Source organism: Cnephaeus nilssonii (genome assembly GCF_951640355.1).
Source record: "Cnephaeus nilssonii genome assembly, chromosome: 13".
Taxonomy (NCBI): Eukaryota; Metazoa; Chordata; class Mammalia; order Chiroptera; family Vespertilionidae; genus Cnephaeus; species Cnephaeus nilssonii.
In genome coordinates, this window is record NC_137084.1 from 57,447,371 (window position 1) to 57,466,403 (window position 19,033).

General features: G+C 43.7%; 1 protein-coding gene across 5 annotated transcripts in view; it reads left to right on the forward strand.

Moving 5' to 3' along the window:
* Positions 1-19,033, forward strand: part of NAALAD2 (N-acetylated alpha-linked acidic dipeptidase 2) — a 56,123-nt gene that overhangs the window by 19,395 nt on the left and 17,695 nt on the right. For 3 of the 5 annotated variants that reach the window (XM_079789238.1, XM_079789240.1, XM_079789236.1), the window contains 6 exons: positions 4,340-4,526; positions 9,189-9,282; positions 10,263-10,361; positions 17,797-17,888; positions 18,142-18,261; positions 18,362-18,444. In XM_079789238.1, coding sequence (XP_079645364.1) covers positions 4,340-4,526; positions 9,189-9,282; positions 10,263-10,361; positions 17,797-17,888; positions 18,142-18,261; positions 18,362-18,444 — 675 coding nt within the window. The remainder of the gene's footprint in view (positions 1-4,339; positions 4,527-9,188; positions 9,283-10,262; positions 10,362-17,796; positions 17,889-18,141; positions 18,262-18,361; positions 18,445-19,033) is intronic. The other 2 variants (XM_079789239.1, XM_079789237.1) reach the window with 1 other exon arrangement.

The following is a 19,033-nucleotide window of genomic DNA, read 5'->3' on the forward strand; positions in this document are numbered from 1 at the left end:
GTACTGTGTTATTTGTTTTCCTAGAGTCCTAGAGTGAAGAAGATAAGATATATTCTGTAAATATAGATGAACATCTTATATTGTTTCCAAAATTGCTATATATATATATATATATATATATATATATATATATATATATATATATATATATAAAAAGCAGGCCTGGTGCATGAAATTCGTGCATTGGGAAGAGGGGTTCCCTCAGCCTGGCCTGTGCCCTCTTGCAGTCCAGGATCCCTCAGGGGATGTCCGCCTGCCAGCTTAAGCCCGATCCCTCTCGTAGTCCAGGGCTCTTGCCGTCTGGCACCCCTTGCTCCTTACCTCCTGCCACCGCCGCTGTGCTCTCCAGCTGTGAGCCTGGCTTCTGGGTGAGCAGCACTCCCCCGTGGGAGTGCACTGACCACCAGGGGCACCTACTGCCTTGGGCGTCTGCCCCCTCATGGTCAGTGCACGCCAGAGCAACCAGTTGTTCCGCTGTTTGGTCGATTTGCATATTAGCCTTTCATTATATACTAGAGGTCTGGTGCACGAAATTCATGCATGGGGGAGGTGTCCCTCAGCCCAGCCCGCACCTTCTCCAATATGGGACATCCCTCTCACAATCCAGGATTGCTGGCTCCCAACTGCTTGCCTGCCTGCCTTCCTGATTGCACATAACCGCTTCTGTCTGCCAGCCTGATCACCCTAACCACTCCCCTGCCAGCCTGATTGATGCCTAACTGCTCTCCTGCCAGCCTGGTCACCCCTAACTTCCCTCCTCTGAAGGCCTGGTCCCCCCCTAACTGCCCTCCCCTGCTGGCCATCTTATGGCAGCCATCTTGTATTCACATGGGGGCAGCCATCTTTGACCACATGGGGGCAGCTATCTTGTGTGTTGGAGTGATGGTCAATTTGCATATTATTCTTTTATTAGATAGGATAGGATATAGATAGAGATAGAGATAGCTATTTCCATGGTTGCACAGAAAATCCTGTTTTTATGTTATCTCATATCTAGAAAGAGAAATTATTTTCAATAATTTTATTACCAAAGCAATATTTGCTTTTCCCCCTCTTTTTAAAAAATGTGTTTATTGCTTTTAGAGAGGAAGGGAGAGAAATATTGATGCATCAACATTGATTGGCTGCCTCCTGCATGCACCCTCCTGGGACTTGAGCCTGCAACTTGGACGTGTGCCCAGACTGGGAATTGAACTGGAGACCTGTTGGTGCATGGGTCAATGCACAACCACTGAGAATTACTGGCCAGGCAATATTTGCTTTTTTATTTAATTGAAGGACATTTATATGAATTTTTTTAAAAAGCTTGCCCTGGCCAGTTTGGCTCAGTGTTTAGAGCATCAGCTTGCAGACTGAAGGGTCGCGGGTTCGACTCCCAGTCAAGGGCAGGTACCTCCCTTGAGGGTTTGCTCTCCAACCCTGGTCGAAGCACATGAAGGAGGCAACCAATCTATGTGTCTCTGTCACATCAATGTTTCTCTCTCTCCCCCCTCCTGCCTTTCCACTCTATCTGAAAATCAATGGAAAAAATATCCTTGGGTGAGGATTAAGAAAACAACAAAAAAGCCCAAAAAGCTCTCCTGTATTACCCAACTTCATTGCCCAGCAATAATCTTAACAGCTCTTTCCAGACCTAATTCTGTGAAATATGACTATAAATATGTCTCTATAATGATTTTTTACATATATAATTTTTTTAACAAAGAGGGCACCAGACACTATATATTGTATAACTTTATTTTGTCCCTCAGCAATAACTTGTGGGTATTCCTCCACAGTTAAGTGTATGGGACTCTACATCTCTCTAGCCTGGATTCTAGTCTGGACTTCCTATTCCCTAGGTCCGTGGTCGGCAAACTGTGGCTCGCAAGCCACTTGCGGCTCTTTGGCCCATTGAGTGTGGCTCTTCCACAAAATACCACGGCCTGGGCGAGTCTATTTTGAAGAAGTGGTGTTAGAAGAAGTTGAAGTTTGAAAAATTTGGCTCTCAAAAGAAATTTCAATCGTTGTACTGTTGATATTTGGCTCTGTTGACTAATGAGTTTGCTGACCACTGACCTAGGTCTTTTACTGTAAGCAAATTGCTTAACCTTTCTGTTCCAGTGTTTCCTCATCTATAAAATGGAAATGCTAACAATAATACCAAACTCCTAGAATCCTCGTTAGGATTAAATGACTTGGTGTATGAAAGCACTTCAGATAGTGACTCATACTTAGTAATTTCTATGTAACTGTTTATCAAGCAAATTTCTCATTACTTTAGATGACTACATAATATTTCACAGAATTGATAGCAAATTATTTAACTATTTCTCTGTTGACAGATGCTTGTTGTCTTAAATTTGTTAGAATTACAAATAATTCCATTGTGAACATCTTTGTCTGTGTATTTGAACATTTGTGTGAAGATATTTTTGTAGTATTGATTCCTAGAAGCTGAGTGGCTGATTCATATTGTATATTGTTTAAAACGTTTTATACACACTATCAGATTATCCTTCAAAATAGTTGTAACAGGTTATTCTCTCACTAACATTATATATGAATGGTGTCTGAATGTTATAGTTGATCAAAACTGATCGTTATCTATCTTTTGCTACAATACTTCTGTCAATGAGTAATTTAGTATCTTATAGGGTATATTAGGGGCCCAGTGCACAAATTCGTGCACCTTGAAAGGAACTGTGGACCACGAGGCTGCAGTGGGCACAGGGGTGGGTCTTGTCCCATCCTCTGTGGGGCCAATGCCATCAGTGGGTGTGAGTGGCAGCTGCTGCCCCGATCGCCCCTCAGGAGCAGAGGGAGGTGGAGAAGACCTGAGGGGCAATCAGGGCTGGCAGCCGCTGCTCGTACCCACTGACAGCTCTGAGCGATCAAGAGCAGTGCTGGGTGCCGGCAGTGGGTGCGAGCAGCAACTCTGGCGCCAACTGCGGGTGCAAGTGAGGCCAGGGCCGGCAGTGGGTGTAAGCAGTGGCATTGGTGCCAACAGCAGGTGCGAGAAGCGGCTGCTGGCCCTGATTGCCCCTCAGGAGCAGAGGGAGGTGGAGAAGCCCTGAGGGGCAACTGGGGTCGGCCGCTGCCACTTGAACGCACTAACAGCGCCAAGCAATTGGGGCCTGTGCTGGACGCCAGCAGCAAGTGCGAGCGGGGCTGGCCCCAGCAACAGGTGCAAGCGCCGACGGGGCTGCGGTGCAAGAGAACAAATAATTTTTAGTAACCACCAGAGGCTCACCCTGATGACAGCGACCGGCGTCCTGCCTTGGTCTGGTGCCCCTGCTCACTTGTTCCACCATCCCGCCATGCCTGACGCCCGCAGCATTCTGCACTCTGCCACCTGCTGCCAATGCCTGCCATGTGTTCCGCGTACACCCCCTGGTCATCAGCGCATGTCATAGCAACTGGTTTTTTTAGTTATTCGGTTGTTCTGCCATTCGGTCTATTTGCATAGTAGGGTTTATATGTATATATATATTTTTTCTTATTTGTGGTCAATTTGGATTATTAGGAAAACATTTACAGAAACACTGTGGCCAATTTTTAAACAATATGACTCTTCTGCACATAATTTTAAATTAGTTTAGTTCCACACATATTGTGGAGTGGTTACTCTATGATGTACCAGATTTTGGAGGGTGGATAGTTCTTAAAAATACTCTGTGCCAGTATTCTCTTACATATAGAGTGGGAATGCTAATAATAACACTAATCTCTTAGAATGCCTACCCAGGGGAGAAAAGATATTTAAAAGATCTTAAAATACTTTTATCCATCCTAAAATAGAAATATGTACAAAATATAGAAGTACGAAGAGGGGAGGCATTAATTTTAACTTTTCCTTTTTTTATTTATTTTTAGAGAGAGAGAAAGATTGAAAGATTGAGACAGAGAGAGAAAGGGGGGAGGGGGAGAGAGAGAAAGACAGATAGAGAGAGAGGGAGAGAGGGAGAGAGATACTGAGATTAGTTGTCCCACTTATTTATGCATTTATTGGCTCATTCTTATATGTGCCCTGACTGGGGATCAAAACCGAGTCCTTGGCATATTGAACAAAGCTCTAACCTGCTGAGCTACCCAGCCAGGGCAGGAAACATTAATTTTCCAGTTTTAGGAAGAGTAGGAATGTTTCCCAGAAGTGATAACTTATTTGGAGTTGTGTAGAATAAAGGAGAGTTGTTAGGTCTACTGAGACATTATATTCAAGGCAAAGAGAGCTAAATGAGTAACAGCATGATGAAAAGCAGTGTCTGAATTTGCTTACATTATTAAGGTGGTTTTCGCTTAGATGAACAAGTCCATCATTTGCCATTTGTACGTCATGGACTGCACATTGCCCCTGCAGGTTCACAACGCCATGTCGGCAGGAGCCATAGGCATCATCTTGTACTCAGACCCAGCTGACTACTCTGCCCCTGAGGTACAGCAGTATCCCAAAGGATGGAACCTTCCTGGAACTGCAGCCCAGAGAGGGAACGTGTTAAATCTGAACGGTGCTGGTGATCCGCTCACTCCAGGCTACCCAGCTAAAGGTAAGGGATGAGTCATGGTCTGCCCGTTTCTGCAAAAATAGTACTTGCCCTTAGAAGGCATAGAAGCAAGCATCTACAGGACAACATTAAAGCTGTGTGTAATCATAACTTGGATTGCTCTTGCTAGGAATTCAGACATTTCCCTTGTACTATTTTAGTTGTAAATGTTCATGAGATGTGGACATGGAGAAGGGAAGGTCAGTTCAATTCTCTCTCTACCTTTAGTAGAGAGGAGGTTCAGAAACACAGATCCTCAAATCCAACTCGGATGTAGGGTTTCTGAATTGCCTAGTGATTTTATGCTTCTCTAGATCATACATTTCTATTTTTAAAAATACCAAGGAGACATTTTGTTATTTAATATGTGAAGTATGAAGTTTTGACATCTACTAGCATGTACCCATCTCCACAATCAAATTAGCGAATCTATTTATAACCCAAAAGTTTCCTTGCAGCTCTTTTTTATAAATATATTTTTATTGATTTCAGAGAGGAAGGGAGAAGGAGAGAGAGATAGAATCATTGATTACTGCCTCCTGTATGCTCCAAGTGGGGGAATCGAGCCCGAAACCCAGGCATGTGCCCTGACCTCCTGGTTCATAGGTCAAAGCTTAACCACTGAGCAACACTGGCTGGGCTCCTCTCATCTCTTTGTAATGGCTCCCTCTCAACCCTTCCTGCCCCCTCCCTGCAAACCCCTACATAAACACTGATCTGATTCCTGTCAGCATACTTAGAGTTCCTTGTTACTGATATGTGTCAATAACTCATTCCATTTTTGCTGAGTAGTATTCCATTAAGTAGATATACTAGTTTGTTTATTCATTTACTTGTTGATTGAAATTTGGATTGTTTGCTGTTTTGGGCTATCCTATATAATAAAAGCCTAATATGCAAATTGTCCCCTCGACTGGGAGTTTGACCAGAAGTTTGACCACTCGCTATGACATGCGCTGAGCACCAGGGAGTGGTGTGGAACATGGTCGACATCTGCAACCTCTCACCGGCTACCTGGGGGTGGGGGTGACGGGGACAGAGGTGCGGTGAGAATGTGGGGTGTCCGCCAAGCTTGCTCCCACTCCCCCTGCTAACCTCCCCCAGGACTGGGGCTTGCGTGCCAGGGAAGCCCTCGCACTCAGGTGCCAGGTGCCCATGAGGAGCCCACTCCGGACCTGCGTGGCCTCTTCCAGGTGAGCCGGGCTGCAGCCGCTGGGACCACAGGGGCTGGTTGGGCTTCCCCGTGGGTTTGCACAGGAGCCGGTCTGTGAGGCCAGCTGGGAGAGAGTGCGCTGCCTGCCCAGCTTCCTTGCGGGCCACCACTGAGGCCCATGCTGAGCCCCATCTGGCCACACTCGCAGCATCTCCACATGGGGACTCAGTTGCTGTGACTTAGATGGAGGAGAGAGCGCGGGGGCCCAGGTGCTGCCCAGGGGCCAGAGGTCAGCTGGGACCTGCCCTTCCATGCCAGACACTCGCACTTTGATAGCCGGCCAGGCCTAGGGACACCACCCATGCATGAATTTCGTGCACTGGGCCTCTAGTAATACATAAAGCTGCTCTAAAGAGTTGTATACAAGCCTCTTTGTATGTATGCTTTCATTTCTCTTGAGTAAATACATAGGAATGGAAGGGCTGGGTAATGTGATGGAGGTATATTTAGCATTTAAAGAAAACTTGAAATTGTTTTCCAAAGTGGTTGCACCATTTTATATTCCAGCAGCAGTGTATGAGTGCTCCAGTTGCCACATCCTTATCAACATGCAGTATGATAAATCTTTTTAACATTATATTCTAATAGAAATGTGAGTTCTCCAAGTTATGTTTCTTTTTCAAAGTTTTTGTGAGTATTCCAGGTCAGTTCCATTTGAATTTTAGAACCAGTTTACCAATTTTCACAAAAAAGCCTCCTGGGAGGTTGAAAGACATTGAATTAAATCTATAGATCAGTTTGAGGAGAATTGATATTTTTTAAAAATTTGAATTTTGAGATCCCTGAACCTGGTACAATTCTCCATTTATTTAGGTATTCTTTAATTTCTCTCAATGTGTTTAAAGTTTCACTTTAGAGATCATATATATATATATATATATATATATATATATATTAATTTGCACAGTTATGCATAAGCATTTTATAGTTTTGTTACCTTAAGTTACATTTTAAATTTCAGTTTCCAACTGTATTGCTGGTACATAGAAATACTATTGTATTTTTAGAAGAAATACACTAATATTGTATCCTACAAACATGTTAAACTCACTAATAGAGTTTTTGTAGATTCCATCAGAGTTTTTACATAGATAATCATGTCACTTGCAAATAAAAACAATTTGTTTCCAACCTCAACCTGGATGCCTTTTATTTCTTGTTATTGCCTTACTAGAGGGTCCCTTGGCCTGGCCTGCGAGATCGAGCCAAAACCGGCTCTCTGACATCCCCCGAGGGATCCTGGATTGCAAGAGGGCACAGCCCAGGCCAAAGGACCCCACTGGTGCACAATCAGGGCTGGGGAGGGATGCAGGAGGTTGGCCAGCTGGGGAGGGACCATAGGAGGGCTCCAGGGCATGTCTGGCTCATCTCACTCAGTCCTGATCAGCCGGACCCCAGCAGCAAGGTAACCTACAGGTCAGAGCACCTGCCCCAAATTCATGCATGGTGGGTCCCTCCCCCCGGCTGGCCAGATGGTCAGTGCGCTCCCACAGCCAAACTCCTGTGACTGGCCAACCTCCTGCCTGCAGTTCCTCCCACTGATTGGTCCCATCAGGGCTGGCAGCTCCTGCATTGAGCATCTGCCCTCTGGTGGTAAGTGCATGTAATAGCAACTCGACCAGTTTGGTCATTCTTTCACTTAGGCTTCTATATATACAGATTGCACTGGCTAGTACCTCCAGTACTTAGTTGAAAAAATTTATTACAACAGATATCCTTGCCTTGTTCCTGCCTTAAGGAGAAGTCTTTGTTAAGTATGATACCATCTGTATCTCTGTTTGCTTTTAATTTTTTTTTTTTTCATTGATTTCAGAGAGGGAGAGAGAAACATCAATGATGAGAAAGAATCATTGATTCGCTGCCTCCTGCATGCCCCCTACTGGGGCGGGGGATCAAGCCCACAACCCGGGCATGTGCCCTTGGTCGGAATCGAACCTGAGACCCTTTAGTACTCAGGCCAACGCTCTATCCACTGAGCCAAACTGGGTAGGGCTGTATGTTTTTTTACAGATTGTTTGTCAAATTAAGAAAGTTTACTTCTATGGTAATGTGAGAAGAGTTTTTATCTTAATACATGTATTTAAAAATATTTGCTGGATTTTGTCAAATGCTTTTACTCCATCTATTGAAATCAAATGGTAAGTTATTTATTTTTAAGTTAAATTGTTTTTTTCAATGTTAAACCAACTTTTCCATCCTTGTTGGTTATATTGCATTATCTTTTTATATATTGGTATATTGCTGGATTTGTGCTAAAATTTTGTTAAAATATTAGTCTGTAGTCCTAAGGGATATCAGATTATAGCTTAGTTTTCTTGTAATATCTCGGTCCTCATTTTGTTGTCATTAATGTCCTCATGAAATGAGTTGGCAGCTATCTCATCTTCTTCATTTTTTAATGCAAGAGTTTATAAGAATGGATTTGATTTTGTCTATGAATGTTTGGTAGAATTCCTCAGTAGATCCACCAGGCCTGAAGTTTTGTTAGTAGGAATGCTTTTAACTACAAATTCAATTTCTTTCATAGATATATGGCTATTTAGGTTATCTATTTATTCTTGAGTGAGCTTTGATATTTTGTGTCTTCAAGGATATTTGTCCATTTCATCTGAGTTATTAAATTTATGGGCATAGAGTTGTTCATAATAATCTCTTATTTTTTTGTTTGCAGGTACTAGAGTAATATTTTCTTTACTCCTGATATGAGCAATTTATGTACTATTTTTTCTGATCCATATTGCTAAAGATTTGTTTTATTGATCTTCTCAAAGGACCATCTTTGAGTTTGATTGATAATCTCTATCATTTTTCTGTTTCTCATTTCTTATATTTGTGCGCTGATCTTTCTATCCTATTGCTGACTTTTAATTTATCTTTGTTTTCTAGTTTCTGAAGATAGAATCTGATGTCATTTGTTTGAAACCTTTTTTCTAAATAGGTGTTTCAGTGTTATACAATTCTATTTTGGTTGACAAAGTCCCAAGGTTTTTAAGCCTGATAATATGTTACAACCTTTCTTTAGTGAGAATATTATGTTTGAATAAGATGTTTACCACTTAATCCCAAGATCTCTAGAATTCCCTTTAAATTTTTTATAGTTATTTCTAGTTTCAGAATATGGGAACCATTTTCTAGATATCTGGTTAACTGAAGCTTCTCCAAGGATGCAGGATATCCTTGAGAAAATAAAATATGCTTGTAAAATTCAGGAGAATTGTGTGAAATGTCAAAACAAGTTTGGGAAGCTACAATACCTATAATTGATTTTTAAATTAGAATGTAAATGGTTTAAATAGATCATATTAGTTAAAACAATCATTGATTTGGGCAGAACGTTTAATTTGAAAATAATGTCAAATATATAGCAAATCTGCAATAGTAACAAAAAATATTTTTATACCCCTGGCTCAGATTCTTCAACTGTTTTCATTTTATGCAATTTATTTTTGCAGAGTACACCTTTAGACTTGATGTTGAACAAGGAGTGGGAATACCCCAAATCCCTGTACATCCCATTGGATTTAATGATGCAGAAATATTATTACGGTACAGTTTTCTTGTTGGTTATGAGATTAAGATATTTTGCACTAATGTGTTCATTTATCTTCTAAAATCAATGTGACCTAATTATGTTAAAAGTATCAGATCAAAATAGCTCCTGAAGTAGGAATAACAGAGCACACCTTTCCCCCCACCCCTATAAATGCAGTTTAGTGCCTAAGAAAACATTTTTGCTACAAATGAGTCTCAAAGCAAAACTATGCCCAAAGATAAAAATACTGATTTGAGATTTTTGAAGTAGTTGGATTTTCTTAAATATTCATTTGATATTTGTACTTGACCTGCATTTTAAAAATTATAATGCCCACCACTTGGATATGTGAACTTGGACCATTTACTCAATCTTTCTCTGATTCGGTTCCTTTATCTGTAAAATGAGGACAGAAATAGTTTCACCCTGATAGGATTATTATAAGTAGAAAAGGTCATGCATGTAAAATATCTAAAATATGGTACACATTCTATTAATTTTTGCTGCTATTATATGTATTCTATAATTGATGTTCCTTTTCAAATCTCCTTATATATATTTTAAACATCTGTATAAATAACATTTAGTAATTGCTTTATGAATACCTACTACATAATGAGTGGCTTCTCTATAAATTAATTTCTTCTCCTTAGCACAGTCATGTATTTTATATTTTTAGGATTTCTTGGACCTAAGGCATCCCTACATAAATAAAGTCACAAGTAAGGAGGCCACCGCTTTCCTTCTCTATATATTTTTCCTTAGCTCTTATCACTAATACATGAAATGTTTTGCTTATGTATCTCAGTTATGACTCTCCTTAGACTGTAAGCTCCACAAGGGAAGGGAGTTTGGGCAGTACCTGGCACTTAAGAAATGCTCAATAAGTATCTGTTAAGGGTATGAATGAATATCTCATTATCACACTTCATGATGTTTTTCTAAGAAATAGTGGTGCTCAGCCTTTTTCTGTCTTCTCATTTTCTCCTGGCAGCCACATGGGAGGAACCGCTTCACCAGACGACAGCTGGAAAGGAAGTCTTAATGTGGATTACAATGTCGGGCCGGGCTTCACAGGGCGTGATTCTGTCAGGTAATCTCACTGTGATTTAATAGCCTGGAAAAGCCTTCGGTGTTTAATGGGAAAAGGTCAAGATAACTGTTCTACCAGGTATATTTTGCTTATCATCTTTTTCTCATTTTTTAAAATAATAAATAACTGATCATTTTACATCACTTAAGAAATACATACAGAATCATGTATCAAATTTCTTCATTTAGTGGGAGAAATTTATTTCATAGTCTCAAAAATTGAGACTTTTGAGTTTATAGGTTCAATATTTTAACTTCCCTCTTTACTTTAAGTTTTAAAAACTGTTTCCCTATCACTTTCAAAATGTTATACTAGTATGTGTAAAACACTAGGCTGACTTAAGGGGAAGTAAAGGAGAAAGGAGGCAACATTACTGATCACTTACTGGGTGGGTTAAGTGAATCAAATGGGCAAGCACTAACTATTGTGGGGCTCAATACACTTATTTTAATTATTATTAACACATTACAGCACTGTTGTACAGGAGGAGTGATAATAGAGGACGAGTTCACTGAGCTTAATTTTACAGAAAGAGTTTATTTTCCACTGGATCAAGGCAGGCAGGAAATGCCAGCGAGAGAGATCAGCTTGAACAGAGTAGTAGAAGAGCATGGCATGGTCAGACGTGAAGGAGTCTGATTTGCCTGAAATGCCAAGAGAAAAGGCAATGTCACAGTGATAAATCAGGGAAGATAAAGCTGTTTTTATTAAACCAAGATCACTAGTCAGTCGTGTTTGCTAAGAATTCACATTAACAGTGTGAATTCTTAGAGTGTTTTTTAGTTTTTGTAATTTCTTATTTATTGACTAGGGGCCCAGTGCATGAATTTGTGCACCTTGAAAGGAACTGTGAGCCGCAAGGCTGCGGGTAGGCACAGGGGTGGGTCTCGGCCCCTCTTGTAGTGGCCCCTTGTCCCCTGTCTGCTGGCAGTCCAACTCCCGCCACTGTGGTTCCCACACACTGATGGCGTCGGCCCCACCTGCACCCACTGACGGCGCAGAGTGATTAGGGCTGGCACCAGCGGCAGGTACAAGTGGGACCATCACTGGCAGTGGGTGCAAGAGGCGGCTACCGGCCCCGATCACCCCTCAGGAGCAGGGGGAGGTAGAGAAGCCCTGAGGGATGATCGGGGCCGGCAGCCGCCACTCACACACACTGATGGCGCCAAGCGATCGGGGCTGACGTTGGGCACTGGCAGCAGGTGTGAGTGGCAGCTCCAGTGCCAGCAGTGGGTGCGAGTGAGGCCAGTGCCAGCAGCAGGTGCAAGCGCTGGGCAGGGCCACAGTGCGTGGGAGCAAAGAATTTTCATTAACCTACCAGAGGCTCACCCCAATGACAGCAACCGGTGCCCCTCCTTGGTCTGGTGCCCCTGCTCATCTGTTCCACTATCCCGCCACAGCTGACGCCTGCCATGTTCCGCTCTCTGCCAGCTGCTGCCAACGCCTGCCGTGTTCCACACGTGCCCCCTTGTGGTCAGCGCACATAATAGCAACCAGTTGTTCAGTTCTGCTATTCAGTCTATTTGCATATTAGGGTTTTATCTTACCTTATAATAGAGAAACATGCAAATTGACCGCACCTCCGCTATGCCCACGATTGGGCCGGCAGGAGGCTGGGGGCGGGACTCCGGGTGGCATATTCGCCGTTGAGAAGTTCAAGATGGTGGTGCCAAGTGGCCGGGCCCATGCCGCCGCTCCCGGGGGTCCTTGGGGCGATCGGCACCCCGGGGGGGGCGTGGCCGGGCCCATGCCGCCGCTCCCGGGGGTGCCTGGGGCGATCGGCACCCTGGGGGCGTGGCTGGACCCATGCCGCCGCTCCCCGGGGTGCCTGAAGCGATCGGCACCCCAGGGGGCGTGGCCGGGCCCATCAGCACCCGGGGGGGCGTGGCAGGGCCCATGCCGCCGCTCCCTGGGGTGCCTGGGCCCATCGGCACCCCGGGGGGGCGTGGCCGGACCCATGCCGCCGCTCCCCAGGGTGCCTGGGGCGATCGGCACCCCGGGGGGCGTGGCCGGAGCTATGCCGCCGCTCCCCGGGGTGCCTGGGGCGATCGGCTCCCCGGGGTGGGCGTGGCCGGGCCCATGCCGCCGCTCCCGGGGGTGCCTGGGGCGATCGGCACCCCGGGGGGCGTGGCCGGGCCCATGGGCTCCCCGGGGGGCGTGGCCGGACCCATGCCGCCGCTCCCGGGGGTGCCTGGGGCGATCAGCACCCTGGGGGGCGTGGCCAGGCCCATCGGCACCCCGGGGGGCGTGGCCGGGCCCATGCCGCCGCTCCAGGGGGTGCCTGGGGCGATCGGCACCCCGGGGGGGCGTGGCTGGGCCCATGCCGCCGCTCCCGGGGGGTGCCTGGGGCGATTGGCCACCTAGGGGGGGCGTGTTCGGGCCCCTCCCGCCCCTCCCGCCCCTCCCGGGGGTCCCGGGGTTGATCGTCCACCTGGGAGGGCATGGCCCTGCCCCTCCCACCCCTCCCGGGGGTCCTGGGGGGCGATCGGCCACCCGGGGGGCATGTCCGGGCCCCTCCCGCCCCTCTTGGGGGTCCCGGGGTTGATCGTCCACCTGGGAGGGCGTGGTCCTGCCCCTCCCGCCCCTCCCGGGGGTCTGGGGGTCGATCGGCCACCTGGGGGAGCGTGGCCCGGCCCCTCCCGCCCCTCCCGGGGGTCCCAGGGGCCGAGGCTTTCCGGGCCTTGGGCACCAGCGGGGAGCCTGCACCGATTGCAGGAAACCACTGGGGGTCGGCTCCTGTGATCGGTAGCAGGGACGCTGGGTGCGGCGAGCCCAAGGCCAGGAAAGCCTGGGGTGGAGGCTTTCCCAGCCTTGGGCACCAGTGGGCAGCCTGCACGGATCGCAGGAAACCACTGGGGGTCGGCTCCTGCGATCCTTAGCAAGGATGTTGGGTGCCGCGGAGCCCAAGGCCACCGCCCGGGGCCAAGCCCCGACCCTGAAAAAGGCAGAAGGTGGTGGCCACAGCCAAGGCCTGGGTCCCTGGTGCCGGCAGAAAACTGGTGCAGGCAGCCAGGTGAATGAAGGTCTATTGCACGAATCTTCGTGCAAACGGGCTACTAGTTTATCTAATAAAAGGGTAATATGCAAATGAACCATCACTCCGTCTCAAAGATGGCGGCGCCCATAGCCACAGGATGGCGGCACCCAGTCCTCTCAGCCTCACTGGAGTATTCCAGTCCTGGGGGGTGGGGGGGCGGCTGCTGAGAGCGGGCACCATTCCTGGTGGAATGCTTGCTTCATCACTGTGGCAATGAGGCAAGCATTCCACGCCTGGCTGCGAATTGGCCTCTGGGCCGCAGAGAGCCTCTAGGCAGCAGGTGCAGAGTGGCCAGGCCCCGCAGAGAGCTACTGGCGCACGGATTCGTGCACATGGCTAGTAGTATATATAGATTATTGACCTTAAAGATGGGAAGGGAAAAGAAACATCAATTTGTTGTTCCACTTATTTATGCTTAATTGGTTGCTGCTTCTATGTGTACGGACCCCACAACCTTGGTGTATTGGGATGATGCTCTAACCAAGTAAGCTAGCAGGCCAGGACTAATTATTTTTATTTCAGAACTTTCAAAGTACTAGAAATTCAATTTGCTTATTTTATAGACAGTTTAGAATTTTTTACATAAATGCTTATTTATCTGTATAGCTCAATCAGAACAGAGTTCCTTTGATATATTTTATTATCTAACTAGAGGCCTGGTGCATTAAAATTTCTGCACTTGTGGGAAATTTAGTGCAAGTTAACCCGGCCTGCACCCTCTTGTAGTCTGGGACCCCTCTGGGGAGTCCGCCTGCTGGCTTAGGCCCACTTCCTGGAGGATCGGGCCTAAGCTGGCAGTCAGACATCCCTCTGGAAGCCCGGGTGCCCTCGGGGGATATCCACCTGCCAGCTTAGGTCCATGGGGAGCGGGCCTAAGCCACAGCTGGACATCCTTAGTGCTGCAGAGGAGGCAGGAGAGGCTCCTGCCACAACCACTGTGTTTGTAGCTGTCAGCCCGGCTTGTGGCTGAGCGGAGCTCACCCTGTGGGAGCACACTGACCACCAGGGGGCAGCTCCTGCATTGAGTGCCCCCTGGTGGTCAGTGTGCATCATAATGACCAGTCATTCCTGGTCGTTCTGCCATTAGGGTCAATTTACATATTACCCTTTTATTATATAGGATGTATTAATGTCCTCTAGAGGTAAGAAAAATACACAATGAAAAGTAAAGGCCTTTTTTTTTTTGTTTTGTTTTGTTTTTTATTGATTTTTTACAGAGAGGAAGAGAGAGGGATAGAGAGTTAGAAACATCGATGCGAGAGAAACATCGATCAGCTGCCTCTTGCACACCCCCTACTGGGGATGTGCCCGCAACCAAGGTACATGCCATTAACCGGAATCGAACCTGGGACCCTTGAGTCCGCAAGCCGACGCTCTATCCACTGAGCCAAACCGGTTTCGGCAAGTAAAGGCCTTTTAATTTACAAACAGAAACAGACACAGAGAAAGCAGTAAAGATGAAACTTTAGTTCTACTTTTAGTCCCAGTTCAAGAGAAAACTCAAAAACATAAAAATTCTCTGGTCAACATATCAAAAAGCTGACCTCCTTCAACATGGGCACAGAAGCCTTAATTGATTTGAGCTCAAATGGACAAAACCACAAAATTACTAAAAAACGCATTTTCTGTCAGATCTTATCCTAAAGAGATCTTGATTATCTAATAATCCATTTACAGAAATTACCAAATGACAGGATATGAAATCAAATTCCTAGCCACAGCTGCCACTGGGGAATAACTTATCTGCCATAAGCAAACTAGAAACATAAACAAAACACAATCAGTAGAGAAAAATTTATAGGTATGGTCAGGCAGCAAAGTTAGAACTCTGTTGCTACTTGGACTTACTTCTGAGAGCCAGCGAAAGACGTGTGGGTTGAAGCTGCCCATACCTGGTCTTTGAGGTGAATTCATTGTGCATCTCATTGGAATCCAAAATGATAAAAGATGATTTCTTTTTGAAAAAGTAAAACCACAATTCTTCCACAAATATGAAATGAACATGTGTCCAAAATGGAATAAGGGAACTTGAAAGGAGTTAAAACTGATTCAAAGGAGAATTCAAAGTTTATACCAAAACATCAGCTCATCAGGATGATGAAATGAGTGTACTTAACAGCAGACAAACGCATTTTGTTCATATTGGGAAAGGGAAGTTAGTTAACGTTCACTAGGGAGATTGTGCATTTCAGTGGATATGGATTATCTGCATTACAATCATGTTTCTGTAAGCTAATTACTGTCTCTACAGAGCTGTAAAATTGTCTAAGGACAATAATAGTCAGAGGTAACTCTGATTAGATGAGCTAAGGTCTTAATTTTTCCTTGCAGGAGTATATTTGTTAATTTCACAAATACTTTTTAAAATATTTTTTGATATCAAAGAGGAAGGAAGAGGGAGAGATAGAAATATCAATGATGAGAGAATATCACTGATTGGCTGCCTCCTGCATGGCCCCCCATGAGGACCAAGCAGCAACCCAGGCATATTCCCTGACCAGGAATCAAACTATGACCTCCTGGTTTATAGGTCGATGCTCAACAGGGAACCATTGCTGGCCGGGCAATTTCACAAATATTTATTGAGCATTTTCTCTACCCCAGGCTCCATTCTGGGTACTGGGAATTCAGTAGTAAACAAAACAGGCAAAAATCCCTGCTCTGTGGGGCCTACTAGAGTTCAATTCATTTGGAACATGATGAGTTTGAAGTGATAACAGGAAAAGCATGTGGATATTTAGGCATTTGGAGTCGGTGGTACTAAACACTAAAAAGACATAAAGATGTGGATGAACTCTTGAGAATATGAGCAGATAGCCTCTATTCATTTTCATTAAAATAAATTTTTCTAATGAAAAAAATTAACAGATTTTTTTCTCATTCCTCACTGTTGACTTTCTTAAAATTTCTTCATTTAATGACATAGTATCAATGAATTTGGGTTTCTAATAGATATTAGGCTCATATGTTTAGAAACACATATGAAAACATGTTTCTGTGGGGTTTTTTTGCTATTTTTTAAAAATCTGTATTTTGTTTTCAGAGAGGAAGGGAGAGGGGGAGATAGAAACATGAATGATGAGAATCATTGATCGGCTGCCTCCAGCACACCCCCTACTGGGGATCAAATCTGCAACCAGGGCATGTGCCCTTGATCACAATCGAACCCGGGACCCTTCAGTCCACAGGCCGACACTCTATCCACCAAGCCAAACCAGCTAGGGCTTTGTTATCAATTTTTATCAGCAGCAAAAATAAATCCTTTACTTGATGTCTTAAAATGAAAAAAAAAAAAAACAACACAAAAACACACAAAACACCAACCATTGAAAAGTTTTCCCCCAAAGCATTTTTAGCTGAATATTGCACATAAATTAAATATGCCTTCAGAAGTGCAATATACTTTTGAAGGGGAAAAAAACCACACACACAAAACAGAATCTGCACTTAACAATTTATAGGTTTTGACAGCTTGTTAGTTCTTCCATTCAAAAATGAACCACAAATTACAAACTGCTGGATCTCCACTCCCCACCTCCCTCCCTCCCCTCCTGCTGGCAACCCCTCCATAGGTAAATAGGTAAATTTTGTTCCTTTGTGAAAAGAAGACTCAACATTTTCCCATGTCATTTTGGATTCATGAAATGTGAATGTATTTTTTCCCGTCTTTGATTGATTGTATTTTCCCTTGAATTCTAATTAGGTTTATTATAATTCATGAATGAATATTTAAAAGATTTCCCCAAATCAGAATCAACAGTGATGGCCTGGGAGTTTCATTGTATAGTTGTCTTGTACATATTAACAGGCGCTTCCCCAGTTTCCATTTAATCATAGAGTTTCCCCATTTAATCATAGAGTTTATCATGTTTCTTACTGGCAGCACTGAGCCAGCTCTTTAACTGATACACTACTTCAATAATCTTGAAGAAAACTATTAAACAGCAGAAATTAATGTAAATACAAAGCCACGTGTAAAAAAGACTTATTTGCCCTTAAATACATAATGGCTATATTCCTTATTTTTGTAATTAAGTAGCCTATACTTAACATTTAAAAATGAATACCCAAGACATGTTGAATAATAGACTTCTTTGAATTTTAATTAAATATCAATATAGTTATAGGGAGAAAGAATATAAAATATTGAGTTTTTAAAATCTTACTGTAAGGTGCATGCTTAAGTACTTAGAGGTAAAATGTCATGATGTCTGCAACTTACTTGAAAATGGTTCAACAATATTAACAATTATTTAATTTAGGTTTCGGCTATGTGGGAATTCACTGAACTATTATAATTAGAGAGCTTTTTGTACTTCCGATATATTTCATAATTAAACATTGAAAGAAAGCTTTTAGACATAACGCTCTATGTGAAGTAATTTATTCCTTTTGAAATTCTAGGAAGGTTAAAATGCATGTTCATAACACCAATAAAATTACAAGGATTTACAACGTAATTGGAACTATCAGAGGATCTGTGGAACCTGGTGAGTGAGAATTTTTAAAAACACTTTGTTTTTACAAACTGTTGATTTTTATTTTTATTTTTTGGCTGATATAAAACAACTACATTTGAAAAAAATATTTGTACTAATCTAAAATAAGACTCTCCCTTGTAGCATTAATGTTTTTCTATGGAGGAAACTCAAGCAAGAGGAAATTTAATTTAAAAAGCACATGAATTACAACTATTTATAATGCATTCAAAATTGTAGTTCTTTTGAACACATTCTTTTCCAGACAGGTATGTTATTCTGGGAGGCCATCGGGATTCCTGGGTGTTTGGAGGTATTGACCCAACCACTGGCACAGCTGCTTTACAAGAAATTGCGCAGAGTTTTGGAAAACTGATGAGTAGAGGTAATGTTTCTTTGGTGGGTGAGGACAAAAAGTGACGCACTGATTCTCCTTTATTTTAGGCAGGTGTACCTAACTAACTGTGTGTTAACAATGATTACAGGATGGAGACCTCGGAGAACTATCATTTTCGCCAGCTGGGATGCAGAAGAATTTGGACTTCTGGGATCCACAGAGTGGGCTGAGGTAAGTAAGTTATTTTCTTGATCAACCGGAAACAAAGATCTGTGCCTCAGGCTGTCCACAAATAGATTCACTGCCTAATACGGTTTTAATTTGGAGCAAGTCAAGTCTCAAGAGAACTTAAGAGTTTGTTTTTACTTTCACATCAGTTTGGCAAAACAGAATAACCTCCTAAAATCTCTTAAGTTCAGAAAATAGTCAAGACTAGCGAGCTGTTTCTGACAAGTGAATTGACTTATCTAAAAACTCGTACAGATCCCTAGAGTGACTTTTCAAGTTCTTGATGTTTCCTCAGAATTCTCCTAAGAAAACAAGAGGTTCTATTAAGATGTCTTGACTTTGATTATAATTTCACACGTATAGACTCCATGTAAAATTGCAACCGTATGTATATTTTACCCTTCACAAAAGTGCCAGGTTGTTGAGTATATGATAATTTTGTACATAGAATTACTTTAGTTAACTGCCTTACTTTAGAATTCCTGAGATTTATTTTTTTCTTCAAATATGATTTTCATTTGTGACTGGCTCTTAATGCTTTATCCTTTAGTGTCTCTCCTAGGCCACCTTCTTTCACCTTTTCCCCTTAGCC